A 26480-nucleotide genomic window follows, 5' to 3' on the forward strand; every position below is an offset into this window, starting at 1 on the left:
TAAAAAAAAATTTAAAAAAAGGAATTAAAAAAAGGGGGGAGAAAAGCACCCGGCCCCTGCTCCCAGAGCTTTGCAGCACAACCAGAGCACATGGCCAAGGGCCCCTGCAGCCTGGGCACCATGTGCTGCTGTAGCCAGCAGCAAATAACCAGAGTAGAAGCTCAGCTTTAAGCAGAGGTAAAGCCTAACATGAGGTTTTGCTTTGTGGCAGTTTGGCTTGCTAGGTGTATTTTGGCAACACAAGATAGGCTTCCCTATTTATTCTCGTGTACCTCTCTTAGGGCCTACGTTTCCTCCTCCAGTGCTCCCTGCGCCCCGACCTCCGTGCACAGCTCTTTAACCAGCTGCATGTTTTGTCAGTGCTGACTTTCACCGTTACACTTCAAGGGAGTTTGCAGTCTTGTTATTCTTAGTGTTAAAGCAATAAGCCAATTTTTCAGAATATGCAGTTGTTCCTTTATTTCTATTCTTCTGTAGTTAAAAATTGCATGGGAGCCTCACCGCGGGCTCATGTCCGTGCCGGCCTGGCAGGGCTCAGCGTGGGCGTCCCTGGTGTGGCGTCGCGCCGCACGGCGCTCAGTGCACAGCGCGGATGGGCACACCGTGGCTGGCCCCGAGGCGCCCAAGCTGCACCGTCGTCGATGCCGACCCCCAGCGGCTGCTGAGGAGCCAGCACTGGGCATCTCTGTGCGGCCGCCTGCGTTACGCAGTCAAAAAGCTGTCATGTAATATTTTCTTGCCTCTGCATGCACAAATACAAGTTTGTTTTCAAAAAAGAAACTGGAAACCTGACACTTTATAAGCTTGCATTTGCTGTGTAAATGAGAATAAAAAAGTCAATTGAATGAAACCTTCTTAGAAAAACAAGCTCACTTGAAGCCCCTCCACTGGCCTCTCCAGCTGAAAAAGGACAACTTAGAGACGAAATGTCAAAAAGTCAGTGGGCTGATTATCTCCCGCCATTACACACCCTGATTTCAGAGGCTGCAGGTTAAATCAAGCCCCCTTACAGGCCGGGCAAGCAGTTAGGCTTTGCAAGGCATCTCTCGCTGTGCAAGGCAGAGCTGAGCTGGGTCTGTTGGGGCGACGGGTCAGGGACCCACAGAGGGGGCTGCGCACAGCGCAGAGCGAGCCCCAACCCAGGGCCTGCAACCCCTGACCTCGTCCCGTCTCAGCTGCCGCAGCCCCGCAACGACACACCAGTGAAAGGCAAAACATCTGATGATCGTGCACAGAAAGTCAGTAGATGATAACAGACCCAGAGAGTATTCGCAGTGCAAAACATAGATCTGTCTCACACTTACCATTGTAAATGTAATTTGTAAATGTAACATGCCCTCTCAAGAGAAGTTTTTTGCTCCCTCCTCTCCTGCCACTGGGGACATGCAGGTGTCCCGTCCGCTTAAAGCAGGCAGAAAGACATCGCTGTCAGCAGAAACACACCACGAGCGTAAGCAACTTTTACAGATTTTTTTTTTTTTATTTATTAAAAAAACCCCGAAGTTGAAACACAGAGTAACTGGAAAAAAGTTTCACGATATAGTAATAAAACATCTTTATTCCCTCTTAAATACATCTCTAAGACTATAAGCCCATAATTCCTGTTAAATCTCACTTACTTGAATGGTCCTTATAGGCTTTCCTCATTTGAGAATGAACATTAAATACTGGCTTTGATACAGCATCAGGAAAACAGTAGCACAGCGATTAACAAGCTTTTGGTTCCTCGTGAAACTTGGTAGAAACCGACTTGGACATGACCAGCGCCGGGAGGGTGCTCGGGCAAAGGGCCGGCAGCGGCGGCGACGCGGGTGCCAGCGCTCTGCAGGCTGGTGGGCCCCAAAAGCGGCAATACCCACCACGCTGCCGGGGGGGGGCAGGCGGCAAAACCCAGCGGAGGAAAGGAAAGAAACAGCAGGAAAAGTGTTGGTGGCACAGGAGCAAATCACCAGCATGGGCGCGATGGAAAATGGCACAAGTAGGAAGTTGCCAATTTGCTGTCAGTGCCCGGCGCTGCCAGGAGCAGCCCCGCTCGCGCCACGCAGCCCACCGCCCTGCCAGGGAAATGCTGCCTGTCAGCCCCGTTCAGGGCATCATACTCTGTTTAAACTGTCTTTAAAGACGAATTTTTTAGCTGCCTGTTTCCTCACTCAAAGACGTCCCCTGCGCAGTCCTAAATGGCAGGAAGCTCATGCACGGAGTGCTTCCCCCCCCCCCCCCCCCAAAAAAATACCCGGCTCGTTGCTCCTCAGCGCTCTGCAGCCCTGCTCCTGATCCACACGCAGCGAGCCCAGTCCCGCCGCCCCACGTGCCCAGAAACGGCGCGTTTGGGAAGAGCCGGGTCCCGCAGGTCGGACACGCGGTGCCGAGAGAAAGCGCCATGCAACGGCGAGCCGGAAGCCCTGTCTTTGGCAGGTGCGGTCGGGGCCCGAGTCTGCCGCGGCCCGCACCCGCCTGCACCGCTCGGAAACACCGCGCATCTCAACCTACAGTGAGGTGCCAACCACGGTCACCCTCTGCCTTGTAGGAAACCAACAGTAACTTTGAATTAAAGTAAAAAAATATATAATTTTTCCTGTTAAGTTGGCTAATTTCTCTTTCAACCAGCTGTCGCCTAAGCTGATGAAGTCATGGTGAAAATGAAGGGAAGCCAGGCCTGACATACATATATATGTGTGTGTGTGTGTGTATATATATATATATATATATATATAAAAATATATATATATATACACACACACACACACACACACACACACACACACACACACACACATATATGTATATATATGCCTTAAGGGGAAAGGATGAAGCCAGCTGGAGGGCCACGGCTTGTTCCTAGCTCCTGTATCTGCCAGGAGGCAACTGTGAAGCCCCGGGAGGGTGCGACGGCTCCCGGCGCCACCGCAATGGCTTCAGGTGAGCGGTGCAGGAGAAGCCGGGAAGAAGCTGCTGCCCAGCCAGGGCCGAGGGAGGGCACAGGGTCCCCGTGGCTGGGCCAAAAGGCCAGGTAATGGGTTAAGGAGAGAGGAGCCCTGGAGGGAGCTGCTGGTCTGGCTGAAATGACAATAGAAAGCAGTTTAAGAAGAGTCTTGATGACATCCTTGAATTAACACAGCTCCCAGAAAACCCCCTGGCAGGCCAGCACCACCGCCGTGCGCGGGGCCGGGCTGTGGGCGCTCCCCAGCCAGCCGCCGCTCGCCACCTCCGCCAGGTGATGGCAACAGCCGGACCCAACCGCTGAGTCAAGCTCCCACTTACTTCCACTTTTCAGCCAAACACCAGGCTGACATTTTACTCCCCCTCTCCTCCCTGGCGAGCCAGCATGTCTAGATGTCCCTCCCAGTCTGAGGAAAAGATGTCCCCAGAAATGAACGTGAGCACAGCTGCGGAGCAGATCCAGCGAAAAAGATGCTCCGCCTCTGGTGCCTTTTTACTGTCATGTAACAGGGAAAAGATGGTCTGTAAAAACCAGGTGCCCTCCCCCTGCTTAACTGTTGCATAATTCAGCCAAAAATGCTGAGAAGACAAACCAGAATATTTTAAGGGAATCTCATTTTGTACTTGCCAGTCCCTGGGGCAAGCCAGGAGCGGTGATGAAATACCTTCCCCAACACCTCCTGCCAGAAGCGTACAAAAGCAAATAATCTTCCCAGACACTTTCCGACCAACATATGCGAGTCTCCCGCAGTTGTCTGTATTTTTCATTTACCACTTTTTCCTCACAGTTTTACCTTGCCTTTCCTGCTGCTTTAATCATGCCTCTCTCCCGCTGGCCTCCCCCTCGTTAGGGGCTGCGGTGTGGGAAGGAGGCAGCATCGCGCGAGCGCTGTTACCAAATTTCCATGCTTGCATCCTGCCCCAGCTGGGCTATAAAAGACCGGGGCGGCCTTCCCGCTCCCTTATTAGCAGGCGTGTCTAGCGCTGAAGCAGAGAGCAGCACGTCAACGCACGCCGGAAAAATCCAGCAAAAGCTGCAGGGAATGAGAAACACCTCAGCGCTGGCTCACCTCCAGGATCGAGGGGGCTTCAGCCACGTGCACACTGCACTGCTGGCTGCTGTGAAGGACGCAGTGCACCTAGGACAACCGATACGAGCAACCCACTGACGAGCTACCTACGCACAAAAAACAGCGCACCCGCTCCGACGGGCACCCCCGCACGGACGCAATGCGCTCGCCACAGTCAGGCCAGCAGGTCGGTCACTGCAAGTGAGCGGTTTTTAGGCACCTCAAGCCCATCTGCTGGACCAGGTGAGATGTGGCACCAGGAAGCGCCCTGGCTGCAGGGCACCGCTGTCCAGAAACCAGGACTCCAAAACAGAGGCAACCCAAACCACCGGTCACTTTGGGACGCTCTGGGTGAAACCCCTGTAGTTAGCGCCCCGGTGAGACAGCCGTGGGGAGGACACACAACCTGCAGGAACTGCAGTCGCAACGGGGCGCCAGCAGCGGCGTTGGCCATGGTGGGACAGGTCTGCAGCGCGCAGTACTTGCACAAGGTGAAGGGCGATCATCACGGCAAGGAGCCACTTGCAGCTCGCTGGGTGTTGGACGACACGGGGAAGACCAGAGCACACAAATACACCCAGGCACAGCCGCCACCGGCTGCGTCTCCTAGATGTGCAGGTCCCCGAGAGCCGTGTTCCTCTTCTCAAACTTCATTTTGAGCTCGGACACCAGGGCGGTGTGCGCACCGCCTGGGCCTCTCCTCTTCAGCTGCTTGTTGATGAACGTGGGGGTGAGGGAGCCGGAGACAGTGGGCACGTGCCAGGCCGGGGTGGCTGCCACGGAGGCGAGGGCGGGTGGCGGTGGCGGGCTGGGGGCGGGCGGCGGCGCGGCCCCGGCCTGGGCGTTGTTGTTGCCGTTCTCGTTCCTGGTGTCCTCCTCGACGATGAACTTCTCGGCGGCGCTGCTGGGCCTCCTGAGCTTCAGCCACTCCATCCGGACCGTCCTGGGCGGGTGCGCCTGCCTCTTTTTTATGATCCTTCTCACTGGCATGATTTTGTTGGACCGCTTATTGCGCCAGAACATGGCGGTGGAGATCATGACCGTTATCATCACCATGATGCCCATGACGCCAGCTAGCACCCCTAAGGCTTTCATGGGGTTATCTTTAGTTTGCATCAAAAAGGCGGCCATAGGCCCTTTGTGAGGAGTCTGTAAAAGAGTACAAAAAAACCACGTGACTTATGCTATGGGACAGACAGTGACCCAGAAATTTCATTTGTCCAAAATATGTAACAAGCAGGGTTGGCTAATAGGAGTTGTCTCTGAAAAAAAAAAAGTGAGAGTCAAATCACTGATTTGGGTTTGGATAATTCCAATACAGCAGCAGCCTGGGCAAACATTACACTATTGTCAGATGACTGTCAAACAGGAAAGCTTACAGGCATCTTATTGCCAAATTAGGACAGATTGCTGCATATCACCATAGTATTTGTTTAACTTGCCTGAGCAAGAAAATAATTGGCTCTAGGATCTCCAGCTGCATTGTTATAATACATTTCAGAATTAATTTCCAAAGAACAATAGCACTGAACCATTGTGTTGAAATAGAATTTTATGAATAGAAAATGATCTTTCAAAACGAGCTGCAGGAGAGAGAGATGCAGTTTATAGGACTGCTACTGAATATAGCATTGAAAAGATTTTCAGGAAACTTTGCTTTTTAAATTACACTGTACAAACAAGTAGTTAGCAGGTCTGCGCTGAATTCTGTTTTCAAGTACTCTTTTACAGACGTAACAAAACTCTTCGAGATGGGGGACGTGAGTAGAGCTGAAGAGCTTTGTTTTTATAATAAAAGAAGTAAGCACTAACATAAGCTACATATGGCATATTAAGGACAAATGAATGACCAGTTCACTTTGCAGCTGAGCACACTGTGCGTCTTGGAGGTCCCCGTATAATTTTGCGGATTTTGCCCTGCGGGTGGAGCCTGGATCTTTTCACACTTTTCCAGTACATGATGGTAGAGATCACCATGGTTACAGAAATGGCGGAAAGGACGCCACTCATGCAAATTCCAAATATTGTCCATGGACGCTTCTTGAGGCCTAAAATATAGGATTTTACCCTGGACTTGATCTGGAAATGTCAAAAATAAGAGAAATGGTCAACCCAGGCATGATTATATTTGAAAGAGGTTGGTATTTGTTATAAGTACAACCAGGGAACTAAAGTAGAACATGTATGGAATAGATGGTATGTAAAATAGGGGGGGGGCTAAGTGTTTAAATTAGCCACGGGAGATGAGACAGTTGTAATGACGTGGAACTAAATCCAGAAATACTAAAAGAAAGAAAGAAAAAAAAAAGAAGATAGGAAAAACTTACAAACACCTGGCTGATCAGAGACTGAGGGAAAGCAGCGAGACATACAGAGCATCCCTAATGCACAGAGACTTGCATAGAATATGTTTCCAGAAGAGATCACAACAAATACACACTCCTGCAATGTTATCTGGATGGACAGTAGAGTTGGGAAAGGCCAGAAGATCCTTCAGAAAATGGCACCCTCCAGGAGGGAATCATCGCCTAAACTCTGCATGTCTAACAACAGGTTGTCTACATCTTGTTTAGTGGTCTAGGCTCCCAGCATTCGGTCAATGAGGAGAAATGGGCACCTCCAGCACACAAGCTGTCACTGGTCTGTCTTTGACTAAATAGGTGTCAAAGACAGTGACTAAACAGGGGCGTTCAGACTAGCTTGTACTTGAACATCTGGCTTTTAGATGTTTGAAGTGAGAAGAGATGGCTTTCACTGCATGACTTTAAACTAGGAGACTCATCTCCTCAGCCTCCCTCATCTCTGGAGGGAGATGACTACCCCACAGGATGCTTCAGAGCACCTCTCCTCATTTTTCACACAGGAGGACTAGCTACTTATTTGAAGTCAGATCCCTGAAGTCAGGCAACTAAACTCATTAATACATTCCCCCCCCCCCCCCCGTTGTCTTCACTTATTTTCACAACCTACCTATAACACCTTTTTCAAGACCACTGCTCCCATATTCTGAATGTTTCCTATCACCAAAGAAAAATGGGCAAAGAGATGTTATTGAAATTCATGGATGACCTTACCTTACTGACACAGACCAATCTTCATTATTTTGCTGTGCAAAGAGTTTTTCCATTATTTAATTAGCAATGGACCTGAGCTAGAAGCCCAAAGCTGAGCAGCCCACAACTTTGGGGGAGATTGGATTCAGATCAGCTTTGCTGTTCTGCATTAGATGGATTTTGTGCACTTCAATCCCATCAGATGACAGAAATTCTACCCTCGCTCACTTAACTCTGTGTGAAAGCCTGATGAATTAAGTGTCAGATAAACCCTGCTAAGTAGTACATGACCTGAGATGAGTCCATTTATTATAACTGTTGTCAAGATCTAGTCTGCAGCATGGCACTGAAGGCTAAATAGCATAGGACCAACACAAGGAGAGAGATGACATATACTTAAGAAGATGCTATGTATCAGTAGCAATTATTTGACTAGCTATTTGAAAATCATGAATAAATGGGATTAGATATAACTACTTGTCTATGTTGTCAGAGTAAAACAGTTCCAGGGATGTTTTGATGGAGAATCACATGGGGAGTTTCAGAGCTCAGCTTCATTCGGCACCCCGGTCTCACTGAGCTCAGCACCTGTTCGGAGTTTCTAGTTACAAACAGGTGATTAACATCAAAGCTAAAAACCATTAATAGATGGTTCAGCCTATACTCTACTTACTGGGTCTGCACTATATAAAGGATGGTATAGATTCATCCTTAGATGATAAGTCTCTTGTGGTGTTTGTGTAAAAACACTAGGCATTTGGCAAGCATACTGTGGAAAACCTGCCATTTGCCCCAGGCGTGACATTTGCAGGACAACCAGGAGCGGAGACTTGCAGAACCACCCTGGAGCGGCATCATCTTAGCCAGCCTGCAGGGAGGCTTACGGTAAGTGCATTTGTCACCAAAAAGCTTGTCTGTGTCATTGCTGTGGCCTGGCTGAGTAACATGTGGCCTGGGTTTGAGAGTGGTCTGAGCACCCTGCTACAGTGAAAGTCTGGGGCATTTGGACATCTAAACTTAAGCATTTTGGCTCTGAGCCCTGCACCCTCAGTATACCTGTGAGTCTTTGTATTGATTAGTGACAGCACATCAGAACTGGGTCACCAAATAGCACCACTTAGAAAAAAATAACAGCTAAATAAATTACAAAGAGGCATACTGCATTTTGAAGAGTGCAGATTTTCTTTTGTAAACATTAAACAAGGGCAGATACACAGTGAAATGAAAGCTGGTATGTGAAGTGCTATCATCTCTCTGAGGGACAGAAACTGGAAGAAAAATTCTGTTTTAGTAGCTGTCAGAGGAGTTAAAATACCACTGCTCACAAAAGATAATACTCTGATGGCTTTTTGCTGTGATTTCAGTTATAATGAAAATGGGCCCAGAGAAGAGTTGGGAACAATTAGAGGGCTTAAAAAACTGCCAGTAGTTGGGATATAGCCAAGCTGTTTGTATCAACTTTGAGAAAGTAGTAGTCCAAGGTGGGAATGAGAATACAATTAAAAAAATTAAATCAACTTTTTGGATTAAAAGATGTCATTAGTTGCTTTTTACTTAACATGCTGCTGGGTCTGGGATCACCCTCGCGGCTGCCCCGTCCCTTACGGCAAAGCTCCTAAACCTGCACGCCGATGGGCACGGAGGTGCCCGGCTGCCACCGGGGCTCGGCAGCCTGCGAGGGGCCGCCCGACACCGACACGCGTCCTCGAGGCTGGTCTCGGTGCTGCAGTCTGGGGGCTGTCAGGACACTTCCAGGCTGCGTACGTGAAGGGCAGGCCAGGCAGACCGCCCCTCTGCAACACAGGGGGCTTATCCTCGCCCTGCTTCCCCCACAGCCGCTGCCCCCTCAGACCCCGCGTTTACCAAAGAGGCTTCCCGGGGCCGCTCTTGCTCCTGAAACGCTGACCAGTTGCTGGGGCTCTTCCCTCTCCGCCCCTCCTGGCAGCTCTCCAAGAGCCTCTCAGGCGCGTGGGTTTCCCTGGGCAGATGGAGTGGGTGGCACATCCCCAGCTGGGACCTGGCAGATGCGCGTGGTGGAGCCGCTCAACCACGAGCGCCTCGGCTAAGGCTCCCCAGCCATGTTTGGACGTCCAGGTGAGTGGGCGAAGCGGCTGAGGCGCCGCGCTGGCGCTGGTTAGACGACACAGGCCGCATTGACACGAGCGCGGGGTGACAGGACGCGCGGCAGACAGGTGCTCCCCATCTGCAGTGAAACGCGAGCCGCCCGCTCCGGCGCCCATCCCAAAGCGCAGTGTGTGCAAAGGCTGCATTTACATCTCTTCACAACATGAAAATGAGCACGGGCAGGACTTCTTCAATCACATAAACTGCCCTGCCCAGCTCTTTCTAAGGTCCATGTAACCGTGAAAAGCAGGCTAACTGCCCTGAAAACGTGGCAAAGGATGTCTAGTGCCACCAGCATGCCACAATTCCCGTGGCTGCGGAGCTGGTAAGGGAGAGGAGGAAATACCCAAATCAACCCTCAGAAGATACTGTTTGTACTTTACAGTTGCAGGAATTTAAAACTAAGACTCACCAGTTATATTTAGAAGTCCAAAGGAGTGGCCAAAGCTATTAAGAACCAAAGATATCACAGATTATGCTGTCTAAACGTGGACTTAAACCTCAGTGGAGAGCTGTAAATAAGTGCCCCCACATCCTTGCAGAACCTCAGTGGAGCCGTGAAGACACAGGGCTCCCCCTCGGTCAGACCAAACTTCAGGATCAAGGGCGGGGATCAGGTATCACTGAAAAATCTGGGGTAGCAGGAATAGATTTTTTTTTTTTTTGAGTGAGGCAATGAAAGAGTGTCTTTTCAAGCACAAGCTTCTTATTCTGTTGAGAAAGGATAGGAGATTAACGGACACATTGAGCACCACTCAATACCAATTTCCATAAAAACAGACTCAGTTAAATTAAACAGCCCCTGGAACGTTTTATTGCTGTATTATTCCAAGAGCAAAAGGTCCTTTTGATGTGCAATACTGCTGAACTGAGCTGCAAGGCATCTATCTTGAAGGGTGCAGCCTTGTGCTAATTGCAATGGTAAATGTTAATCAGAAAATATGCCTGTTTAATTACTCAGTGTGATTAACACCGCAGGAAACCTCTGGAGAATGCCTTCAAAATAATCCTCCTTATCCAAAATCAGTAATACAAAAATGCCCACCAAGCTGCTAACTTAAAGAAGCTGCAGACAGCCAGAGCACAGAGGGATGGGAGGTGTATTTGTAACACCCTGTGAGTGCCTGTGTGCGCATGTCCTCAAACCAAAAGACTGTTTCCTTCATAAAGCGTTAGCAATGTTTGTGCTGTCTCTGGGAGATAGCAAGTGAACAAGATTTTGTACACAAACACTGCACCTCACTTGCACTGAAGCTGGAGTTTGAGAGTGTTTTTGCTGTGATGCTCTTGGATTAAAAAAGCAAATACCTACAAGCAATGACAGAAGTAGAGGAGAACAGTACAGAAACTAACGGAGGACGTAGTATTGGCTCAGCACAGCAGGTCCTGCTGAAGGACCTACTCAAGTGGAGAAGGAAGATGCTGTTGCTACCTCAGCTTATGTGGTGGGACTTGGCACAGAGAAGAGAATGGGAAGCCGGGAATAGCTGCACCCGAGAGGAACCCATGTCTCTGGGGCCCGGCCTGCTTCCCTTTGACACCCTGCAGGGGCGAGGGGGCCTCCCACAGCTCGCGCCAAACTTGCATCCCTGGAGAGGGAGGAAGGAGGTGGGGGGGCACTCTGCAGGAGACACCTTTTTTTTTTAATCAAGTGTTGAAGTTGAGTGTTATGTAAACACCCCTGATAAGGAAAGGCCGTGGGATATGAGGAGACAGAAAATGGAGAGATCGTAATATATAAAGAAGCATTGGGCTCATTTTGGCCAACCAAAGAGAAGGCCAGCTGCTGCCTGTAGGAAGAGATTTGTATCTTTGCCCACTGTGTGTATGGTCCAGAGACTGTCAGGCTAGTGATGTGTTTCTCCCTCACATTAAAGGCCATTTCTTCCTGCTGGTACCCACTTACAGGCATGGCAAGGCAGCTACAATAAATAAAAAATCATGCAAGCATGTACTGCTCACCATAAATTGCTACTTATTCTTTGGTGGATGTAAAAACCAAATAACAGGAAACTCTCAACCCACGTGCACAATCTTTTAAAGTCATCTTGTGTTGCCTACTGAGAATACTGCAGTTACTAAATTTGCATCCAAATTTCTATGCGCTTTAAGGCATTTCTATAAAGTTGGCTCACTTATCCCATTTCACCTAGACTGACTTGCAAAACTGGCCTGGTGTACTTCATGCTGTCCACAGCTGCTTTCCACTCCCTTCTTGTAGGGTGAAAAGACTGACTGCCCCCACCACTCCCCAGAGGAGGGGAGGGAATCAAATTCAGCAGTTGGGATTTACCTTTACACTCAGGAGTCTGCAGGCCCCACTTTGCATCTAGCTCTAACAAACAGATGCAAGGAAGTCACCTCCAAACTACACTATGCTTCAATTCCTGAAGCATTTTTAAAGCGCTCTCAGAAATGGAGCAAAAAGTGACTTCTCTTTGGTGCTGCTCAAGGATGACCCCTCACGAGGATTTTTCTGAGAGACTTGCTTACCTCCTCTGTGATATCAATCTTCAGCACTGCCGTGGTACTGAAGGAAGGGGAGCCTCGGTCTTTGGCCTGCACCACCAGGGACCATATGCAGTCCTTGTTCTTTGTGATGTTGTGGACGATGTCCAGAGAACGGATGTAGGATTTCAGCTTGATTTCCCCAGTGCTTTGGTCTATATCAAACACATTGGCTGGATCTGCTTGCATGATGGAATAATCCACAATGTTGTTGGGTTCTTCTGCATCTTGATCTATAGCCTGATAGAGGAAGGGTGCACAACAAAGATGTTATTTTTTGTATCTTGCCTGAAGACAAAACTCGAAAGGTTTCTGAGCATTCACTTCAGATAATATCCCTGCTTTGAGATTACTGGGCTGTTATTGTGTGGTCTTGGAAACAATTTTGCCTTTCCCAGTATCAGCTGTGCTACATTTTCTAGCAAAAAACAGCAGGACTAGAGCTCTTTTTGTATAAATGATTTCTATTTGAGATTAAAGCAGTGGAAAAACTGAATCATAACCTATTTGTAGAATGCAAATGGCCCTTTACTGGGGAGTTTCCTATACAGAATAGGGACAAATATTAAGTAAACAGAGAACAATGATCAGCTCCACTCTCTTCAAAGTATAGCTACCTTAATCTTTATGCTGTGGTAGTTATTTTATCCAGCTTTAGGTGTTTGTGTAATCAGGTTTGATTATATGCATTCAAATATGCGTAATGTAGGGCGGTTTGCGCCTTTGCCTGTGAATTGCACTTTTTTTTTTTTTTTTTTTTTTTTAAAGTCCTGTTCCACAGATCACTGTAGTGGATCACTACAAACCCTTCTGCAAAGGGAAGGGAAAGGAACTTGTGAGGCTGAGCACAGTGGCATGGCAGGCATGTCAAGTATTCAAAACTCCGTACTTTTATTTGGCCATCTTATTTGGGCTTCTTCTGATCAAAGACTATAATCCAGCATCCTGCAGCAGATCGTTCAGATACTGTAACTGAACTTTCTTTTGCCTATAGGACTATATTTCTCCTCTCAGCAGTTTGTCAATACTATCATTCCATGTTTTAACCCATTTGTTACATATGTGCAAAATAAAGATCCAGAAAAGGCCAACTTTCAGGCATTCATCATGATCCCAGGGCAATAAATGGCAGAGACAGGGGTTCTCCAAAGCACTCTGCTTTGTGACACACGGTGTTGTGCCTCACCTCTATCTTCACTGGTGACCCAATGATCATCGTCTTTTCTTGGATGTTCTCGTTGAACTCTGGAGAGTGGTCATTGACATCCAGCACAGTGATAAACACTTCAGCCAAGCTGTACTTCCCATCTGTGTCCTCTGCCTTCACGTAGAAATTGTACTTGGAGTTCACTTCAGCATCTAATGTAGCCCAGGGCTGGGTGTAAATTATACCTGTTGATGGGTGGATTAAGAACCTGGAAGAGAAGCATGCAAAGACCTTTGGAATTGTTGGTCACTTAATCTGCGTTTATAACCTGGAGTGTAAGTGGGTTCTAAATCTTGAATTTGCCCCCCAGTTGGTACCCTGCACCTAACTCGCAGCTGGCTGATGGACTGTACGCTTAGTGGTGTTCTGTGGCTTTCACTGCAAGCCAAAATAGCCATACGCTGCCCCCCCCCCCCCCCCCCCCAAAAAAAAAGCCTGTGCAAGCTGGAAGTCCTCAGGCCTGAGGCAGCTTTTGCTGGCTTTGCTCTTTCTGTGCCCAGCTTTCCCAGCGTAACGAAGTGGCATGTAAACGGGGAGGGCGCAGAGGAGCAGGTGCACCTCCAGGACTGGAAGGATGCAGCTCACTAGATCTTTGGTCTCTCCCCTACAGTTACAAATGGCCTCATCAAGGCAAAGCTGGGGTAAAGGAAAAGTACGTGGAGATGCCTTTCTTCCACTACCACCTGGGCTGTGCTGAGAGCTGAACTGAGCCCAGATGGTGCAATGTAGATGAGCTGTTCTGAAGATCTGGGCTGGGAAGTAGCTGAGATCTTCATGCATCGTGGTGAAAACAGACCTAAAAAGTTGCCAGTTCACAAATCATTCTATCTATTTTTGGCTCGTTCCTTTAGGCTTGAAAACTAGAGAATGATCAATGAAGCTTTTCTATTCATTGTGCATTAGCCATTTTAACTGAGCTTTTTGTTGAAGCCTCTGTCCTCATGAAATGTTCAGTGTGATGGCCTTCTCCCACAGTGATTTCTTTGTGTTAAGGCATTAAAGAACTGCCTATTTGTTCAGTTTATAAGGACAATGTATTAGATCATGTCCTAATAAATTAAGATTGACTGATATCCCCTCAATGGCTGAGGGAAGTGTGCTGCATGTCATATTTAAGCTCTCAGCTTCTCAGAATGGATAAGAAAAATGGCTGCTCTCAAATCCCAGAAAGTGCAGGGCAAAATATCTCCCCCCAGAATAATCACTTTTCCACAGACTGGCGATGGGGTGGAGTGGATGTTCAGATTTATCTGCAGCAAGTTCAGTTCTACACATTTGTAACTAATGAGACACTGTCAGGAGTGACAGGCAAAAGCTTGCATTTATAGAAAAGATAGTAACACAGTGTCTTTTTTACATGGACTGTCAGCATAGGCTTCAAACAGTGGGTTTTTTAACAAACAAAGGATAAAATATTTTCTGTGTTCTGACTGAGAGCTCAACTGAGAATGATTATAAAGAGGCCCCTAATAATCCAGAATCATCAGTTGTTTGCATTACCCTGTTAAATACAAATACGAGTCCTGATGAAAGCCAAGCTGCTGAGGTGGAAAGCGCTGTCCAGCTCAGGGTAAAGACAGTGCCAGGCCGAGTGCCTCCTTACAGCCCCGTTCAGCCTAACCATGCAGAGGGGACTCTCTTCAGCCTCATTTTAGAGATGATGGACAGAGGTACTGAGATGTAAAGAGATTACAGCAATGTACTCCATTCCTGCTGGCAGCTTGGATATAGGATTACTGATGTAATGGCTATATCTTCAAAAGCTAGCACTATTCCTCTTATTCCAGTACAACTCATCTTTTTGCCAGTGCACTGATGTAGCCCCTGAGACACAAAAATCATGCTCCTAACTGAAACTCTTAAATCTGCATATGAATTGTCTGTTAGCAGATCTGGAGATCCGAGAGCCAGGAAATCAATCCAGCTTTGGAGAGCCATGCCAGCCTGGCACGAGCAAAGGTGTGAGGGGGAATCATACTTAAGAAGGGAAAAAATATCCACACAGCTTAATTTACTCATCTAACGGCATGAGAACAGTGAGTCAGAACATCCCTACAGCACCAATCAGAATAAACTTGCATTCACATTTTTTTCTAAATCCTTTGTCAACAACCTTCACAAGCTTCTTTGCACCAGCTGTTACATTTTAAACCTGAGAGGTCTGACTGTACGACATGACCTTTGCCTGCTTGCCTCTACCCAGTTAGCAGCTAGCTTAAGGACTTAGTGAGAAGCTCAAAATAATCCACCCTGGAAATGCTCCCATATGTATATCCTTCTGGCTACAGAAGACGTTCGCCCTTAACATCTTGGATTTTGGACTTTGATTGTGACTCCTATATAGTGTCACCTTAACAAGAGGAGTTCAGCTTTCAGTCCAGATGGATAATGTACAGAGAAAAACAGATTCTGGGGATGAGTGCCTGAGCAGCTCGTACACTTGTAAGTCCTTCCCTGCAGCCTCACGTCTAGGAGCTGCAGATTTCAGGTGCAATATCTATGGTGGCCGGCGAAGCTAGAGGAGCCCCAACCACCTGGCCAGGGCAACTGCTGGGATGAAAGCACCGTGGGAGAAACCGATGCATCATGTACTTTTTTCCCCCACGCTTTGTTCAAAGACAGGGAGGGGAGCTAAGCATCATTGTGAAATCAAATAAGCCTGAGATTCCCCTCTTTTCTGACCTAGAGCTATTAGGTTTAAATACAAGAAATGCTTTAAACACCCAATGCAGCTGGCCTCCAAAGCTAAAGGTTATATCCTTGAAAGTCTTGTCATCTTTGATTTATTTTGACAAGAGCTAAATTGAACTATTTGTACAGCTATATGGAAAGGGAGGGGGAAAGAGCAAAGGATTTTCTTTTTCCCAGAATTGCCTTTTCACAACAACCAGACCAAAAACTCCTCTTCCTATTACAAGCATTTTTCAAATGGTGATTTGAACAGATCCTGTGCAGTGGTACTTCAGCTGTCTTATGTCTCTTTGGGGGGGGGTGAATATTCTGTGAGTAAAACTCTGTGGATTCATGAAGCAGATGCTTAATGATTGCACTAGTTTTTCTGTTGTTGTTTTCACAGAACTCATAAAGAACATGGCATAAATGTCCTTGGAAATGAGCAGGTCAAGACATCAGCTGTTGTTTTTTGCCTGCCTGTTCTTTTTTAAATTCTTTTAAAACTCCATTCAAATATAGTTAGTTGTTTTTTTGTGGGTTTTTTTTTCTACTTACAAATCTGCTCCTGTTCCATAGATAGAGTACTTGACTTCTCCCCAAAGTCCTGAATCTGGATCTGTAGCCTTAAGAAAAGAAAATAATAGGGTCACCCTTCACTAAATTGCAAAAAGAAGGATATTCATGTTTCTCTCAACAACTGGCTACTTCAAAATCCAAATGCTTTTCCCTCCTTTTTGCCAGAGCATTTTTAGGGGGCAATCACACAAACGTACGTGCACGTATACAACTGCAAAATCTAACACAAGCAAATGTCACTGGGTGTCCCAGGAAAGCTGCTGAGATGCCTGTCCCTCTGCCAGGCTGCTGCCAGCAGGCTGTAGCTGGGAGAAAGCCACGAGATGGCTCCATACATTGACATTTAACAGATCCTTCCTTTGACAGAAACAAAGCCAGTCTCAGACAAACTGGCCATTCTCAAGTCTCCCTCATTATCAGTTAAATATTAATGTATACTCCCTGGCCATTATTATTTCCTTTAAATAGAGGATTTTTTTCTAAGTCTCTGCGTGTTTAATTGATTTAATTGAAATAATTGCTATGCATTAATTGATACATAATATTTTAGCTGTGCTTATGTTTTAATCACTCTTGTGCCTGTGGGACTTTTAGTAATGCAGGTACTATATCGGCTGCTATCTTTGTTCTGAACTCTCGTTGGCTTCCTCTCTCAGCTCGGGATTAGGAAAGCCACTGGTGTGGTGACAGCCATTTCTATAAGCCCCTCCTTCTTTGATACGTCTGAGGAAGCGTTATGTTACTGCGTGGCACTCGGCCACCAAAATTCACAGTGGCGGTGGAGAGCCCATTCACCTTCCTGTTTAAGCATCTGGTGCTTCTTCGGAAACCCAGGGCAACGTCTTTGACTCCTGCACGGCTGCTGTAACACACCTGCAGCCTTGCCGACATGTGCTTCTAGTTCTTCAACGTGAGCTGGGCAGCTTCCCTCACCCCCTAATTTTGACCGCAGCCTGTTTTTCTAGAAAGGCCTAACTTTGCCTAAAACATCTTGCACAGCTGGCACTCCTGCCAGAATAGTCACCCTGAGTACTTGGAGTAACCCCTTGGTGAATATGGGCCAAGCAGCGAGTTGGTACCACACGCCAGTAACTTCCACATGGACTCTTCAGCTGTGCTCCCCTCTTCGCCTTGGCTCAGAAGGGCTAGTTATGCCGCTTTGGCAATTTTTAAAAAATTTCTACAGCTTTCCTTTTAGTTTCCTCCAATATTCCTTTTTTTTTTTTTTGTATTGTTTTTGTTTCATTTCCTCTTTCATTCTTCTGTCCTTAAAAATCTGCCCTTAGTTCTGGTCATTTCATTCTCTTGGTGAATTGTGGCCAGCCTACGCTGGGGATCCCTGGCAACATGCCTCCGTCACCCTCACCTCCGAGGCCTCTGCGAGGTGACTTGTGTCACCCCCTTATTCCCACATGGCTAGGAGCCGTCTTGGCTCTGTGACATGAGATCTGCAATCCCCAGTCCTCCAGTCCCAGCTGCTGTATTAAATAGACACAGTTTGGGTATAACGACTGGAAATGCTTCTCCAGCACTTCTACAGACCATGTAATACCCTGATTTTCTTCCTAGGAGAATGGGAGATACTAGAAAATATATTCTCCCCAGTGTGAGAAGATCCTTACACAAGGATTTTTAGTGTTATATTCTTGCCTCCGCTAACTGTCTAATTATGCATTTAGCAGCCAAGTTCCTCGCAGAAGGAGGAGGCTGATACGCTACTAAGCAGCCATTTTGTTTTCTTTTTACCCGTACTTAAGCAAGCAAATCCAGTAAATCCAATTCCACTTAGTCACAACTGATCCTCCTGCTAGACTGGGGCTTTCTTAGTACTCACTGACCATGTGATTTGTCTCAAAAGCAGGTCGCCTTTAATTAAAAACTGAAGTAAAATTGTTCTGAAAAATATTTGAATAAAACCGTTTTTTTTTTTGTTGTTCATTCTGGAAAGCTGGAGCTTAGTCCAGAAGTTGATCAGTGAGTAAGATTTGCCAGTTGCCATTGCCAACTATTTTTAAGGTACTTGCTAGTAGACTGATTTTGACTGCCTAGACAAATAGCTGGTCAAGACAGATGAATTTCTTCAGAGTTGAATAAAACTTACTGTTACAGCAACTACGTTTGAGCCCCCCGGGGAGTTCTCGGGGATCCTGGCAATGTAGTAGTCGGAGGAAAACTTCGGGACGTTGTCATTGGTATCCAGTAAACGTATTGCTACATCAGCTGTTGAGCTGAATTTCTCAGGTGTGTTCACCTCTATTGCAAGAAGCTAAGAAGAGGACATACAGAATTTATTACTACAAAGTAGCTATTATTACCTCTTAAAGAAGCTTCCTTCCACTACCCACATAAGCGCGTTTTAGCCTGGCTGGATCAGACAAGCCAGAAACAGGGAGAATAGGAGCTACATGAGTGAGCAACATACGACCATTTGTGCGTGCTTGCAATGGGCAGTCCAGCTGTGTAAAGAAGGTTTCAAACCTGTGTATACATATTAGACTTTACACGACAGATGTGACCACTCACAACTAAGCAACGTGGCTCAGAGAGGACATAACAAATACCTGCAAAGACCCATCCGGGGCAGCTCTGGCGAGGAAGGGGTCTCAGCAGGCAACTGAGAACCAAACTCTTGGATTAGCATTTTTCAACTGGATTCGGGCCACTTAGCACCGTCTGTTTTCTCTCTTATTCTCCGTCTAACAGCAAATACTAGTCGAGTGTCTGCTGTGCCTCTGTTTACTCCTCAGCAGATTAGGGGAACATCAGCAGAAAGCTGAGGTGGTAGGGCAGCAACCCTATCACTCGTGTGGTGCGAGTGGGCAAGAAAGAGGCAGGGCACTTAACTGAGATACAGGAGGCTCAACTGAAAATCTAGCTGGATGAGTTTTAATGCCCAGCAGAGAGAAGTCACAGTAGCTTTCCCCACACACGACGAATGACTGAGTGAACGCTGAGCTTCAGGCGGCACAGCAGGGCTCTTGCACGTGCCCCGCTCCCCTCTGCACGTCCTGCTACACCCCCACCGCACCCGCCTGCGCTAAGGGGCTGGTGAAGCCCCTCTTCCCCTTCGCTGGGTGGGTGGTCTCTCTCCCGCCGCAGACACTCCACGGTAAGCCCCCGCCCCGGGCAGGAAGGTGTGACGCACACCAGCGTGACGCCACTTACCGGGTGCTGGGGCACACACAGCCTTCGGGTCCCTGCACTGCCTGATCCAGAGACATCCGTAGCACCTAGAGGCGACCGGCTTTGGGGGGCAGGGCAGGCTCAGTGTAAGCAGGCAGGGCTAAGGCTAGCTAGCTATCGGTCTCAAATATCATCTGCTGGAGCTGTTCCCATGGTGTAAACATTTAAAAACAGTGAAAGGATCTTGGAGAAATTCAGTTGTAAGGATTGCCTGGAATTATATAGGGTAAATCTGTTCTAAAAGGGGAATTTGGCTATTACACCTCTTTGATAACTACTGTGCTTGGGACTCTATAAGGGTGTTTGTTTCAGCAAAAGAAATTTTTAAAGGCACAGTCAAACAACCATCACCAAAAAAGCCTCCTCACGAGCAATCTCAGCTCCTAAAGCAGCACACTGATAAAATCCTCATTGCTTAACATGTATGTGGTCTGAAAACTAAATTACAGTGGCTGCAGTGAAATAATCTTTGCTGATGGAATGAGCCTCTGTCTTAAGACTATCCTAGCAGGGGTTAGTATTTTGACTTTGTTGCCTACATTCATTTTTATTTATTTATCTATTTCCTCTCCTTTTAGCAGCCATAGTCCGGCTATGTCGACAGGTTAACGACACCTTCCTTCGGGGCAGGGTCTTTGTCAGTCCCCTGCCTGCGACGCGCTATGCAGCGCTATATTGTTCATTACACAGCGGGAGGGGGAAAACAGCACAGAGCTGTTGCTTCACAAGACTACACAGCAGCAGGTAAAACAAATGCCTGAACAACAAACGCACTGAGATACCATCTTCAAAGTGGCAGATGATGAATTTTTAAGACAGGTTCTGACCTGGCTACTGAGGACAACCCCAGCCTCCTCTGTAGGAGCTGCCAGCGCCTGCAGAAGACGAGGGCCAGGCCCTGGCTACAGCTGAGGAGGGACCATGCAAGGAGACGCGAGGTCTGGCCCCCAGCACAGCAACGTCTGGCCCCACGGCAGAGCCTGAACCCTGCTTTCTCTCTAAGAGGCCGGACCGGAGGGGCCAGAGGCGCAGATGGTCACAGCCGCCATACCCAGAGACACCAGCTCTAGCTCCTGGCCAGCTGAGAAGGCAGGAGGGCCTGGCTACCAGCTGCATTTAAGGGCACGCCGTGGCTGCAGGGCAGATTTTCTCAAGTAGCCATTGCCTCGACCCATTCTTCAGTGCACATTCCAGTCAAATTAGCTTTAATTCCTCTCTGGCGTTGTTACTGGTCAATAACAAACCAGCAAGGAAGGACCACTGCTTACAGAAAGAATAGCTCTTCAAAGCTGCTGTGGGATATGTGTTAAATAGAAGTAAGAACGTATTTCATCCAAAATTCCAACTAGAAGGACTACTTTGGCAACTAAAATGGGGCAGTAAGTGATGTGAACTTATCAGGGAAATGGAGAAGGCAATGAGGTCTTTATAAAGCATTTGCTGCCATATATCACTATCAGATCACCCAACTGCACCTTCATTTGGAATCTAGACGAAGGCTCTGCATTTTTAGCAAAGCCTTTACAGTCTTTCTTCTGTAGAAATAACTTCATTTAAAAAAAAAGTGAGTAACTGCTTAAGTTAAAAAATATATATATATTCTTTTTCCTGGTAATTAATTCTTTCAGTGTTCCTGGCAACCACATTAACGACCTTGATTTCTATTAGTATTCATGAGGAGGCCACATGTAACTTCTTTAGTGGTCTTTTGATAGTTTAAGCTGAATAAATGTGCACTTACTTATTATAATTAGTTTTGGTAGCACTTTATAGCCCTTTCTGAATCTTCCATTTTAATACAATAATGATGCGTCATATTTTTGTAGCATCTATAACCTAGGAAGCTCAAAGTGACTGATAAACATTACAAGAAGAGACATCAGGCATATTGCGGTGAAATGACTTGCTAAGGACACAAAGCAAACCATGTGGCAAGGGTGACAACAAAATCCAGGAAGTCTGGGTTCTGGATTATACAGAAAAATCCACTTTCTGTACAAAATCAAAATTAGCATATGTTACTGCTTAGCTATATAGCTCGAGAGTCTTTTCTATGACCACAGGGATTGTCTATACCATTCTTTGCAGACAGAACTGAGCTTTCTATACTCATATTCACAGGCAGCTGACACAAACCAGAAACTATGTAATTATGTTATCTTATTGATGAGCCAATGAATCCATCAGGGAAGCAGCTAATGCAAGTTCCCAGATTTTGGACAAAAGCTGGTTCTTGTATAGTTGGCTTGGAACATGGGTAAAGTGGCCTCAGTCTGATCAGTCTGAAAAGGGTCACATAGATACACCTGACAAACACAGTAAGCAATTCTGGGAAATTATCTTCCTGTCAGCTGGCGTCTTCAGCCAACTAAAATTCAAAAGCATGATCATGGACCAAATTACTTAGGACTAAGCGGGTAAATTCTTGGCTCCAGACAAGTTAGGATTTCATCCTGTGAATTTATCATCATAAGAGCCTTATCATCATAACACCCTTAGGGTTCAGTCTAGAATGATTCAGAGCCACCAAGATATGCAATTTCCACACAGAGATAACACTCAACAGTTTGCACTGCCTGGACTAAGTTAGCCCACAGATGCATCCGCTAAACCTTTTGGAAGCTGATGAAGCAGGAGGAGAGATGAGTTTCACTTACATGGAATATAATGTCACTAACGATACACCAGACAGACAGCTTCAGGTGTATTGCAAAGCTAAATACCACCATATATATAAGCCATCATACACATATCATATATACGGCCAGAAAGGAGATGGAAAGCAGAAGTACCTTGAAGGTTAACACCTTGAATTTTTCATAGTCTATAGCAGCAGAATTTTCCACTATTATTGTAACCTGAGCTTCGTTCAGGACAGTTTGGGGAACAACTCGGAAGATGCCACCAGGTCCAACAAGACGGAGGTTGAATTTAGCATTGGCTCCCTGTGAGGAAAAGCAGATATTGCATTGTTTAAAGTGACCATTACATAGGCTCTGTTTCTTCAGGCTGTATAAAATGTGAGTCTTACTGCTTAAAGCCCTCCATTCTCCACTCCCCAGGTAAGAGAGTGCTAAGAAGCTTAGTTATATAATCTCCCCAGCTCTGGTCACAAGAGAGACATGGCTTTTCTTAAAATAGATTGACAAGCTTGGTTATTCTTTCAATCCTACTGGAAAAACCCTGCAGCAGGACTGACCAAGCGACTGACTGTTGTGGCAAGGAGTCTTGGGCTTCATGCCTCACGCTGCAGGCTAGCAGCAGCTGAAAAACAGAACCACCACGTGCACATCGGCAGACGTGTCATACCTGCCTCCTCCTGATTTCCGCCAAGGAAAGGCAACTGAACGCCAAGGCCAAGACAGTGGACTTCTCAAAAACCCAGCCTGTGGCCTAACTGCCCACAGCCTAGAAGGACTCAGAGCCACCAAGATGTGCAGTTTCAACACAGACGATACTCAACAGTTTGCACTGACTGGATTAATTGGCCCAGAGTTACAGCCACTGAAACCTATGGAAGTTCATGAACCCGGGAGGAGAGCAGAGCTCCACCTATGCAAGCTATAATGAGGCGCACACATCAGAGAGCTCCAGGTGAAGTGAGAAACCAAATCCCATCAGACGGATAAACCTTCTAGCCAGAGAGGAGCAGGAAAACAGCTGTACCTAGAAAATTAACACTGTCTGCATGTGATCTGGGAACAGTGAGCTAGAGCCAGAAGGCCAGGCAATTTTTTAAAACTATACTGGAGTATGGAAGGGAAACGGCAAAAAGGGGATTCTCTTACCCCTGTCTTACAGGGGAGGAGGGAACATGAGCTGACCCCACTTGATCAGCTCTCTCAGTTCACCAATTTCCCCATGTCGCAGTTACGCTATGACAACCAGGCCCATTCACTGACTGGTCGATGCCATGTTCTCCCCTAGGAGGAATCTTTAGATGAAGAATTTCTAAAATTTCAGACAGGATAAATTTCACTTTCAGCTGGATCCCTGGAGGCCTTGTTATGAGCAGTTCTTGCTTCTACCCTAGCCTATGTCAAGAGGAAAAGCATTCAGCTGCAGTCCCCCAAGAGAACCAGACTGATCCTGGATTCAAGTTCAGCAGTTTGGGTTACTTGGGAATACAAACCCCCACAGCTAAACAGGAGACAAGAGGCTCCCTTTTGCAAGGCAATAAAGCCAAACACACAAGTAAAGCCAGTGCTGCTGGACTGTGAACAGTGCTGATGGGGAAGGTTGACCCTCCGACCACAGTAAATCCTCTGCACTGCACATGACTGCGGGGACAGTGGCACTGGGGTGGAGAGACCCACCAGCCCAAAGCGGACAGGGATGTCGACCGAACCCAGATCTGCTCAGAGGAAGCCATGTTGCATGACTGCAAGTGGACAATCACAGGACACAGGGACGATGGAAGGGGACAGTGGCACTGAGCCCTAAGCAGTGGTCTGTCAGATGAGGAGGGTTGGAGAAGTTTTTGTGTGATACTCTTGCAAGTAAAGATTGTATTTCCACCTGACTGCAGGCCCTAAGACAGGCTGTTCCCACAGCTTCCTCCCTACCAGCACCATCTGTTTGTCCAAAGGAAGAAGCACTAAAGACTCTGATGAAAACAGATATATGATTAATTTCCTTCCCTATATAGTCAACCATATAGCTTTCTATACCTTAAAATAAAACCAACCTGATTCCCCTACAGTGATGTGTGTCACTGTATTAGGAAGGTTCTTTAGAAATCTACGCAGAATATTCAGCAGTGTTTTCTGCTTTTTTACTGCCTAACTTGCAGCCTGAATATTTTGTCAACCTGTATCTAATACATATACATTTTCTCTCTAAATGGAAGACAAGCCAGCAGAGATGGGTTTTGTTTCCTTCCTTCTGCAGCAACAGCCTCTGTGACAACAGTGGGATAGACTTAGCACTGCTTTGAAAGCAGTCATTTATCTGCTTGCTGCAGCGCAGCAGGAGGGAGGAGGAAGAAGCTGGTGGGTTTGATAGAATGCAACAATACACTCAAAACAGCACAATACTGAGTACAGTTATATAAGAGCACTCTTTCCAATAGTAATACAGTTCTCAGATGCATTAAGCTTTCTCTTGTCACTCCCCAACCTCAGGCTAACTCAGATGGATGCCATTCATACAGTATTTAGCCTAGGGATCCCTATAGCAACCATCACCATAGCATCTACGGGCATCACAGGTCAGTTAGGTAGCAGGCTGAGATGAATGGAGTCCTCTATTCTTTTATCTGGTTAGAGTTAGTTCTCCTCCGGCATAATTTTAAGATTACTTAAAAATATCACTCCAGTGGGAATTATTTATCAAAGCATGGACGGCAGACTCTGGCTGTAAAATAAGGGCCAGAAGGATAGTATCTTAAAGACAGTGTAAGGGTACAGACTATATTTTTTCCAGAGGAGCCCAAGGAGATACAGACAGCAATTGCACTTGAAGTTACTAAAGTGTTTGGAAGACCTAAATAAATGCTCAAAGATAGTAAGTTCTCAGACATTACACCGACAATTACTGAATATAGTCAAAAGAAAGGGGAGGTAGATAAGGACTATTGAACTTTGCTGGCCACAAGAGCTGCACTGCAGGTTTAGGACCACTCTTCTCACGGGCTATCATGACAGCATAAACAACAGCACATGCCAGACTAAATATGCCTCTGAGGCCATACTATCCGTGGTAATGGACCTCACAACTACCTACTCTGTCGGCTGTTTGGGAGTGCAGGTGAAACAGCTGGGTTCCTAAAGTGACATTTGCCAATCTGACAGCTGCTTCCTGTCTTTGGAGAAAATAGGGCAGGAAACTGAAAGTCCCCGTAGTTCCCACTTACCTGATCTGAATCATTGACTGTAATCTTCAGTCCCCTCAAGATTTCACCCTCTGGGGGATGCTCATACATGGTCAGCTCAAATCGGTTCTGGGGACCATTTTCTCCATAGAAGGTTGGTGGATGGTTGTTGAGATCGACCACCCGTATAGTCACTGTGGCCAATGCATACACTGAGATGTCACCTTCTTGACTGACTTCTGATGCCTACAGAAGGAAGAAGAGAGAGGGAGAAAAACGATGAGAGAATTTTCCCTTCTTACTTGCTCTTCCATTTGGTTGCTCGGGGAGGTTTGGTAGCCTGCACTGAGCTCCGAGTTGCGACAGCTGTACTCAGAGGTCAGCAGAGCCTGACTACTCCTGTGTCTGTGAAGCACTAGTAGGCTGGGAAACCAGAGAGATCAGGGAAAGAAACAGCACCTGAGTTTAAGTCAGACCACAGGAACCTTATGATCTCCCAGTACAGCAACCTACTTGAGCCCACCAGTGAGCAAGTGCCCTGGGGATGCTACACTGGCTCTAGCAGTGAACCAGGCCACAAAGCTGTCTTCAGGCTACTCAGTCCTTACCGGGGCAAACTTGCATGGTTGTAATGTGCATTTGCCTGAGGAAAACTAATACCATTTTCACTATTTAACTCTGCATTTTTAAACTCTTGGCCTTTAGAAACTGCTTAAAATAATGTAGCATTATTAACTGATCAAGGTGTAAGCACGTCTTTTTATGTGGTTCATCTATGCTTCCAGAGTGGATATTAATATGATACCATGATCCACCCCAATCCTGTTGCTACTCATAGATTTAACAGTCACCTATCTCAGCACTTAGACGCTAGAAGTCATCGATTCCCAGTCCAGCAACAAAATTTTAAAACACAGAGCACATTTATTTACAGATGTACAGGATAATGACTCTCTAAGACTCAGGGATGAAATTATGACAAGACAACTTCATGTGAAAGAAGAAATTGGAGACATCCTAAATATCCCAGAAAACAAAAGCAGCTTGTTCTGACTTATACTAGTTGGCAGTCTGCTCAAATATAGGAAGTAGCTCTTAAAAAAAGCATGATATAAATTGAGTCATTGTAGATAATCACGACTACTCACGGTATTTAAGACCATCAGCTTTCAAGTGGCCACAAAACATACCTGGACTTTTAGTTCATACACTTCTTTCTTAAGCTGATTTGGGCTTTTTATAACAGAAATGGCTCCAGTTGTGTTGCTGATTTCAAATGAACCTTCACTTCCTGCAATAAAACCGAGATGCTCTGATTACATGCCTTCCCCTGT

At 46.6% G+C, this 26480-nt stretch overlaps 1 protein-coding gene across 4 annotated transcripts in view; it reads right to left on the reverse strand.

Annotated features, from left to right (window-relative positions):
• Positions 1–1455: 1455 nt before the first annotated feature.
• Positions 1456–26480, reverse strand: part of CDHR1 (cadherin related family member 1) — a 53983-nt gene continuing 28958 nt past the window's right edge. For 3 of the 4 annotated variants that reach the window (XM_026116866.2, XM_064513771.1, XM_026116863.2), the window contains 8 exons: positions 26337–26437; positions 25189–25392; positions 22127–22279; positions 18253–18417; positions 16131–16198; positions 12882–13110; positions 11681–11935; positions 1456–5159 (listed from right to left, as the gene is read on the reverse strand). In XM_026116866.2, coding sequence (XP_025972651.2) covers positions 4617–5159; positions 11681–11935; positions 12882–13110; positions 16131–16198; positions 18253–18417; positions 22127–22279; positions 25189–25392; positions 26337–26437 — 1718 coding nt within the window. In that variant the 3' untranslated portion in view covers positions 1456–4616. Of the gene's footprint in view, positions 6090–11680; positions 11936–12881; positions 13111–16130; positions 16199–18252; positions 18418–22126; positions 22280–25188; positions 25393–26336; positions 26438–26480 lie in introns of all 4 variants that reach the window. The other variant, XM_064513772.1, reaches the window with a different exon arrangement.

The sequence above is a fragment of the Dromaius novaehollandiae genome, chromosome 6, assembly GCF_036370855.1.
Source record: "Dromaius novaehollandiae isolate bDroNov1 chromosome 6, bDroNov1.hap1, whole genome shotgun sequence".
NCBI classification, from domain to species: Eukaryota; Metazoa; Chordata; class Aves; order Casuariiformes; family Dromaiidae; genus Dromaius; species Dromaius novaehollandiae.